This window comes from Macaca nemestrina, chromosome 1 (genome assembly GCF_043159975.1).
Source record: "Macaca nemestrina isolate mMacNem1 chromosome 1, mMacNem.hap1, whole genome shotgun sequence".
In the NCBI taxonomy this organism is placed as follows: Eukaryota; Metazoa; Chordata; class Mammalia; order Primates; family Cercopithecidae; genus Macaca; species Macaca nemestrina.
The window spans coordinates 1,829,574-1,838,108 of record NC_092125.1 but is presented as its reverse complement, the minus strand read 5'-3'; the positions used below and the strand labels follow the sequence as shown (position 1 = coordinate 1,838,108).

General features: G+C 51.1%; 1 protein-coding gene across 4 annotated transcripts in view; it reads right to left on the bottom strand.

Annotated features, from left to right (window-relative positions):
* Positions 1–5,178: 5,178 nt before the first annotated feature.
* The window catches only part of LOC105474728 (zinc finger protein 496), a 32,105-nt gene continuing 28,748 nt past the window's right edge, over positions 5,179–8,535 (bottom strand). For all 4 annotated transcript variants that reach the window (XM_011729555.3, XM_071073164.1, XM_024790634.2 and 1 more), the window contains one exon: positions 5,179–8,372. In XM_011729555.3, coding sequence (XP_011727857.2) covers positions 7,615–8,372 — 758 coding nt within the window. In that variant the 3' untranslated portion in view covers positions 5,179–7,614. The remainder of the gene's footprint in view (positions 8,373–8,535) is intronic.

Below are 8,535 nucleotides of genomic sequence, written 5' to 3'. Positions count from 1 at the left end.
AGGCTTAAGTGAGCCCAGATCATGCCACTGCATTCCAGCCTGGGGCACAGGGCAAGACTCTGTCTCAAAAATAAGAAAGAGAGAGAGAGAGAGAGAGAGAGAGAGAGAAAGAAAGAAAAGAAAGAAAGAAAGAAGTTATTATAGCTTGAGACTAGAAGGTTCAAGGAGGAAAGGAGAAAGGAAAAAAAAAAAAACGTTTTAAAACGTGGTTTGAGGCTTAGCTGCCAAGCTGCTCAGTTACATGGCCGTGGCCACTGTGGAGATGCCAGCCTGCGCTCCAGGTGGACCATAACTCAAGACAGCCTTCAGGGCAAGACACAGCCCCTGCACCTGCACAACTCCAGCATGGCTTTCACACCAGGCTTCCCTTTTTTAAGCCCCTGCCCTCAGCCCAAACTTTGGAAGTGGTTTCTTTAAGGTCTTGGCATTTCCCATCAGATAGCATTTCATCAGTAAAGCTGCTCTCCTTTGAACACACCTTGCTTCTTGTGAGCAGCTGAACTTGAGTTGGTTACATGAAGACAACTATTTCCTGAGGGAGTATCACTTTACTGTGGAAACCAGAATGTGGAGGGCAGCTTTGGTTTCCTGGAGTGGTAGAACACTATTGATTACCTAACTGGTTTTGAGATTTAAATCCTCCCTTAAAAGAACTGTAGTGGTTTGAATGCGGCCCCCATGAAGATCTTTCTCTGGGGCTTGTGAATGTGACTGTATTTGGAAAGAGTGTTTGCAGAATACCTAGTTGATGCCAGAGAAACAGTGTTTGCAGGATACCTAGTTCATACCAGAGACTGGTGTCTAGACAGTGGCAGCTCTCCCCAGCACCTGAACATGCCGGTTTCCAAGCACCTGCTTGGATGGGAGTTTTGTTTCTTTTGGAGGGCAGAAGCGATGGGGTGCAGCGCTATCCAACACATACCAAGCTCTCATTTTGCAGAAGCACGTTGTCTTAGACTGCAAGCTAGATAATGTAAGCAGACACAGACAGAGGTCTCTGCCCTTGGTGAGTAACCATGGAGAAAGTGGTAAGAAAGGAATGTGTTGGATATCATCTGTCCTCCTCTTCTCAACTATAATGCAAGTCTGTACTTGCCATCTTCGAGCCCCAACACTGCACACCTGGCCGTTATTTAATCTAACTGTGATCCACTCGTCCAGTGCAATAGGCCAAACATCCACTCTGAGGTTTGTGGCAGGAGAAAGGAAGGTGTTTATTTGCAGGATGCCAAGCAAGGAGAATCAGGCAGCTCACACTTAATATCTGACCTCCACAGTGGCTTGCAAGAAAGGGTTTTTAAAGGCAGGGCGGCTGGTGCAAAGGTAATGAGTTATCACGATTGTTCACAGTCAGTTACACATCAAACGCCTTGTTCTACTCTTTCCCCGATTCTCACTACTGCATCTGACTAGTCATTAAAAAAAGAAAAGGAAGAAAAAAAAGAAAAAGAAAAGAAAAAGAGAAAAAAAAAAGGCAGGGTAAATTTTAGGAAAGCAGAAATTACAAGCAAAATTGTAAATCAATACATTGAAATTACGCATTGGTTTAGCCTCAAAAGGACAGGATACCTTGAAGTGGAGGCTTACAGGTCATAGGTAGAATTCACAGATTTTTCTGATTTGCAATAGGTTAGAGAAGAGCAGCTTTGTTTAAAATTTGGGGTCAGTAGAAAAGAACGTTAAGTCTGTCTCTTGGGAACGACTTCCTCCAGGGCCCTCAGGAGGAAATTTAAGACAATACCAGTTAGAGTTTAGTCCTTAGGCCCCTTATCTGAGGTTTATGTGCCAGTGAATCCTTGACCAGCAAGGAGCATGCCTTTGATATGCAAACTAACCCATTCAGACCCATACCTCCAATATCTGACAGGACACCCCAGGAGGCAACATTCCTCCGTCTTATGCATCCCAGAATCTGGTGCCAGGCAATTAGGAGCCATCCCTGTAACTCAAAGCCCATAGAAATCATTCAAACTAGCCAATCCTACACTGTTCCCCTTGCCCTGCTTTGACTCTCTCCAAGAAAACCACAATAAAGTTAGTGGCCCAAACCTTCTCCTTGCTCCTGTCTTCTGCTTCCTGCCTCCTGGTGTCTTTGCCATGTGGCCCTGCCTGGCCTGCTGTGCCTCCTGTCTCTAGGATCTGTGAGTAGAATGCACTTCGTCTTTTCCTAAGACTCTCCTCCATCTTCTCTTGTGGCTATACCTGATTGATCCTCACGTAAAAAGGTACAAAATAGCAGGTATCCAACCCCTCCGTATTTTGACAAGGCATAGGAAGACCAATATAATGGGGGCAGGATAGACAAACCATACCAGAGCATTTTTTTTTTTTTTTTTTGAGACGGAATCTTGCTCTGTCACCCAGGCTGGAGTGCAGTGGCCGGATCTCAGCTCACTGCAAGCTCCGCCTCCCGGGTTCCCGCCATTCTCCTGCCTCAGCCTCCCGAGTAGCTGGGACTACAGGCACCCGCCACCTCGCCCGGCTAGTTTTTTGTATGTTTTTAGTAGAGATGGGGTTTCACCGTGTGAGCCAGGATGGTCTCGATCTCCTGACCTTGTGATCCGCCCGTCTCGGCCTCCCAAAGTGCTGGGATTACAGGCTTGAGCCACCGCGCCCGGCCACAATTTTTTTTTTTTTTAAAGCAGGTGATGGAAAAAGGGTGGTTCCCCTGCCATTTGGTTGTGTGATTAGAAGACAGCCCTTTGTCACATAGTTGTCGGCCTGCCTGTGATATTCTTGGCTATGGCCAAGATGTGTGAGGTAAGCCCCTGGTTCCTCCCACTTCCGTGTATTCCTGAGGACTCTGCTTTCCCACACTTAGAGTTTTGCATCTTCTCACAGGGAATTTCTATGGCTTCTCTGTACTTTGGTGATTATATGCACATTAATCATGGTGACCTGGCTATAGGCTATGGTTTCAAGAGAAGATAAAGTTCCCAATTGGCCTCCGATGGGCAAAACAGGTACAGATGGACCCCCTGGGCTTTGCCCTTGATGAGCTCATGATTGCTAGAAACCATCCCCCAGATGCTGGACCACTGGCACTCTACCGGCTGCCCTATATATGGGTCTGGGCTGCTGGAGGTACCTGGCCTTTCAGTGGTCCCCTCAACACTCCCTTTCCTGTGGCCAGTCTGCCCTAAGCAAGTTTTCTAACCTCTAGCCTTGCTGCATGGACTAGTAGTGGGCACTGACCATCACTTTTAAGACCAAACAGTATCAGTGTTTGTTGCTAATATTAAGTGTGGCTGGAGGCTGGGTGTGCTGGCTCACACTTACAATCCCAGCACTTCGGGAGGCCATGGTGGGAGAAGCTCAGGAGTCTGAGACCAGCCTGGGCAAAATAGTGAGAGCCCGTCTTTAGGGAAAAAAATAAAATAAAACAAAATAAAAGTAGGCTTATTTGATGGAATTGCTGAAGTGCTATAATCATCGCTGAGTTGTCTACATAACTCTGCAAGCAGAAGTACTTGTGTCTGGTCCAACTGCTTTTGGCAGAGGAAGGGAAACCATCTCACAGGAGAAAAGTGACTTGGACAAGATCTCCACAGCTTCAACGCTGGCCTTCTCTTTCCTTTGTACCACAGTATGATTTAGGACTGATAGGGACCCTCCCACCAGTGGCCTCATCTTTTTAATTTGTTTCTTCTTCTAGCTGAGGCAAGAGTTGGGGAGATAAAGAAAACAGAAAAAAGACTAAGGTTGGCTTAAATCTGTGGTGTGACCAGGAGTACAATCTATCCCCAGTGTATGAAACAGTTATTTCTTCTTCTTTCTTTTGGGGAGGGGCCAGATCAGGTGACCAGAACTATCTAAAGCCTACAGGTCTTAGAAAACATCTTTTGGTTGTGCTTCACATTTTATGTTATTTTTTTTTTGAGATGAAGTCTTGCTCTGTTGCCCAGGCTGGAATGCAGTGGCGCTCCACCATTCACAGCAACCTCTGCCTCCTGGGTTCAAGGGATCTTCCCCCACCTCAGCCCCCCAAATAGCTACAGGCATGTGCCACCACAGCAGGCTACTATTTCTACTTTTTTTTCGTAGAGATGGGGTCTCACTAGTTGCTCAGGCTGGTCTCAAACTCCTGACCTCAAGCAATCCTTCTGCCTTGGCCTCCCAAAGTGTTGGGATGATAGGAATGAGCCGCCACGCCCGGCCACATTTTACTTTTCAAATGAAAATGAAAAGCCTAACAGGAATGTTGACTCAGTGAGTTATTATGCACCTGTGGTTTTGTGGCGATGCCAAGGGATCGGAGGAACGAAGAGGGAGGATGTTGCTCAGATGGGGTCTCAACCTCCAGAGCAAGGTGGAGACATAGCTCCAGCCAGCTACCCAGCCCCTGGAGTTGCGGGGAAGGACCGAGGGGTAGCTGTTCTCAGCTAAGGCCAAAGGTATCAGTGGTCAAAAGGGAGACAAAGATCACTGGGGTGCAGCCCCCTCCACCACCGTGGTGAAGGGTGTTGGGCTGGAGGGTTGGCAGGCCTCTCCTGAGAGCCGGTTCCCCCAGCTGCTCCTGCTGCAGACCTCTCCTGAGAGCCGGTTCCCCCAGCTGCTCCTGCTGCAGACCTCTCCTGAGAGCAGGTTCCCCCAGCTGCTCCTGCTGCGGGCCTCTCCTGAGAGCCGGTTTCCCCAGCTGCTCCTGCTGCGGGCCTCTCCTGAGAGCCGGTTCCCCCAGCTGCTCCTGCTGCAGGCTTCTCCTGAGAGCCGGTTCCCCCAGCTGCTCATGGCATCAACCTGGGTTTCAGCTACATTACCCAGGAGGATTTCCAAATCCAGAGGCAATTCCATTTCCTGAGGTGCCTTGGTTGGCTCTGCATCGGTGGTGGGGACTCAAGAGACAGCCTCCCTGTGGTTTCCAGTCCCCTCACATTCCCTTTGTCGCTTTCTCCTTCATGATGTGGTTTTACACAGAAAACACTCTGGTAAGTAGAACAATGTTCTTCTCTGAGTCAGACGTCTGAAGCAGGAAGGTGAACAACCTTCTCAAGACCTCAGAGGTACTGAGAGAATCCTCAGGACAGGTAGGAGCACACAGGTAGGTGGGGTAAACGTGCACAGACAGCCTGGCTTCTACTTGGAATTTTCCCCTCCCTTGGCCTTAAAAATCGGATTTCTCCCTTTTCCAGATATGTTGATACAAGAGACAAACTATTTAGAAAGCAAAAGCCTCAACCGTTTGTGTTCAAAGTATAACCAAATGATTTTATTGCATTTACTGCTCCTGGGCACGCAGAGGCATCTACACAGAAACAGTAGTTGTGGTTATAAAATCTTTTAACGAGTTTGGGGCAGAGGCTTTTAAATTATTTTTGAGACAGGGTCTCATTCTGTCATCCAGCTTGTGCAGTGGCGCAATCTTGGCTTACTGCAACCTCTGCCTCCCAGACTCAAGCAATCCTCCCACCTCAGCCTCCAGAGTAGCTGGGGCTGCAAACATGCACCATCACACCCAGCTAATTTTTTGTATTTTTGGTAGAGATGGGGTTTTGCCACGTGGCCCAGGCTGCTGTCACTGAGCTAGGCGATCCACCCACCTTGGCTTCCCAAAGTGTTGGGATTACAGGTGTGAGCCACTGCGCCCGGCCCAGAGTTTTCTTGATGTGAAAATTATGTGAGTGACAAGGAGCACCAGGAGCTCTGCCTGGCTCACTGCCTGTTGGTAGGATCTGACATATGAATAATACAAAATACCCGTCTGGTGTGACTTGCAGATTAAGTCACTGCTAGACTACAGCCTAGATGCCCTGTCTTGCTGACCCTAGCCAACATAACCAGTCTTCCAGGAACAATACCACGTTTTAAATTGCTTGAGGTTTCACTACCCACTGTCACTCAGTCCAGAATCCCAGCAGGAGACACAGCTCCAGCTGGCCTGCCCAGCCCCCATCAGAAGGCAGGGAGGAGGGGAATTTGTCAGCCTTAAGGCTACTGAGTAAGATTCTTCCATGCAGAGGACACCTGCCCTGAATGCCAAACTTGGGTCTGAACACTGCCTTCGAACAGTGAGCAAGCTCACTCAAGTTTGTATTGACTCATCTGTGAATCAGGAATGATAGCATACCTCACGTTTATCCGGAGTCACGGGCTGAATGCTGTCCCTTTCAAATTCCAATGTTGAAGTCCCAACCTCTAGTACCTCAGAATGTGACCTTATTGGTAAACAGCTGCTGCGGACACAGAAGACATTATACTGGAGTTGGTGGGATGGGCTCTATTCCGATATGACTGGTGTCCCTAAACAAAGGGAGGCTTGGGGACAGACACGCCACAGCAAGACTGCCACGTGGGGATGAAGGCAGAGAGTGCGTGACGCTTCCACACACCAAGGAACGGCAACTGCCAGCAAAGGCACGAAGCCACTTCTCCCTCACAGCCCTCAGAAGGCACCAACCCTGAGGACATCCTGATCTCGAATGTGCAGCTCCCACAACTGTCAGGGAATACACTCCTGTTGTTCTAAGCCAGCCAGTGTGCGGTACTTCGTTACAACAGACCTAGCAGGGAACACGCTCCTGTTGTTCTAAGCCAGCCAGTGTGCGGTACTTCGTTACAACAGACCTAGCAGGGAACACGCTCCTGTTGTTCTAGGCCAGCCAGTGTGCGGCACTTCGTTACAACAGACCTAGAAAATGGACACACCAGCACTCCAAGCTAATGTATATGTAAAGTGTGATGTCGGGGAAGGTTCTGTTCTGGAGCTTGGCTCACGGGACAGGAGAACCCCTCACTGGGGGCTGAGCTCCACATTCCCAGACAGGACAGATTGGAAGAAGGGACTTAAGTGCCTTTTAAACGATGACCACGCAGCTTCCAACACGCCAGCATTTACCAAGGATCTCTGGGGTATAAAGACACTATGGGGTGGGTGTGCAACACATTAAAATGTAAGCTTTGTTTTCGGTGAGCTCCAGATGCTTAGTAACTGGCCCTCAGGAAAATCAAAAGGTACGATGACTGTTACCAAACCTGAAGGAGCTCTGCAGACCCCTGCCACAGACTCCAAGCCCAAAAGGGCTGCCTGATCATCTTGGATCTGCGGGGTGCTCCTGCCTACCTGATGGCCACCAATCTTGGGCTCAGACTTGACATGTCTGGCTCAGTGTGCCTGACCCTGCTCCCCACTGAACCCGTCAGTCCCACCCTGCCTTCTTCCCTCCTCCAATCCAACACCCTCCAGCAGCTTCTCAGTGGAAGTGCAGGCACCCTGAAGCTTCAGGTTCAGACAGGGAAGGGAGGGAGGGAGTATACTGAGGTTTGGCTGGTGACCACGGTGCCGCCCCGACGGGGGATAACCGTTTTACTCCCCGAGCTTGGGGAGCACGGGGCAGGGGTCTCTAAGACGCAGAACACCTGGCATGTCCAACCTGGTGGTGGCACATCCCCCCGTTTTTTGGCACAGCAGAAACAGAACACTCACTTGGCCACTCTTTCAATGCCCGGGGGAGGGAGAGTGCTCCCACGGCACCACCCGAAGGCTCACTACCTGAGAGCAAGGACAGGAGGGAGGTGTGCTCTCTATCCTGGGGAAGGGGCGTCCTGGGTGGGGGCGCTGATCAGTACCAATGTGAGGGGGCAGCACCGGCCAGGGTGAGGCCGCCCCGGTGGGCAGGCTCAGTAGGAGTTCAGAGCCTGCTTGGAACGGCGCTTCATGTGTAGGCGCTCGTGGCGGAGGAGGTCATAGTTCTGCGAGAAGCTCTTGACGCAATACCGGCACTGGAAGGGCCGGGCTTTGTCCTTCAGGTGAAAGTGGCTGCGGTGCCGAGCCAGGTGGTCGTGCCGCTGGAAGGCCTTCCCACAGTCACAGCACTGGAAGCTCAGCTTGGCCTTGCCATTTTCCAGCGGCTCTTTGGGACCCTCGTCCGCGTCCTCGGACGCCTCCTGCTCTCTCTTCTCCACCGGCTGGAGTCTGTCCGGCTGCAGGTGTATCCGCCGGTGGGAGAGCAGGTGGGAGTTGAGTCGGAAGCTCTTCCCGCAGGCACCACACCGGTAAGGCTTCTGGGCCTCGTGGCTCTCCAGGTGCCCATCCAGGTCCTCGCTGTCACTGAATAGCTCCCCACACACTGAGCACTCGTGCGGCTTCTCCTGCTCCCTGCGGCTTCGCAGGTGTCGGATGAAGTTGACCCTCCAGCGGAAGATTTTCCCACAGTTCGGACACACGTAGGACTTCTTGGAGGTCTGCACCTCGCCCCCAGCCTCGGCGCTGCCCCGGTGGGAGGCGGGGAGGCTGCGCTGCTTCTCTTTGGGGCTCTCCGGCTCTTCCGTGCAGTACGGGCCGTGCTGGGAGTCTTCGTCCCCAGAGCTGGACAGAACGATCTCGATGGTCACTTCTTCGTCCAGGCTATTCTCTAGAGATCGCGGGTTGCCGCCAGCTACAGGAAGGCAACATGCAGGTCAGCGGTGCTGCACAGGCCACATCCCAGCCCCTACGACCCCGGCGCAGGAAGACTCAGCTTGGAGTTTACAAACCCTTATTTTTACAATGTTCCTCGATGACCGGGGCGGCCTGGCCAGCCCTGCAGGGGCCACTGGTGT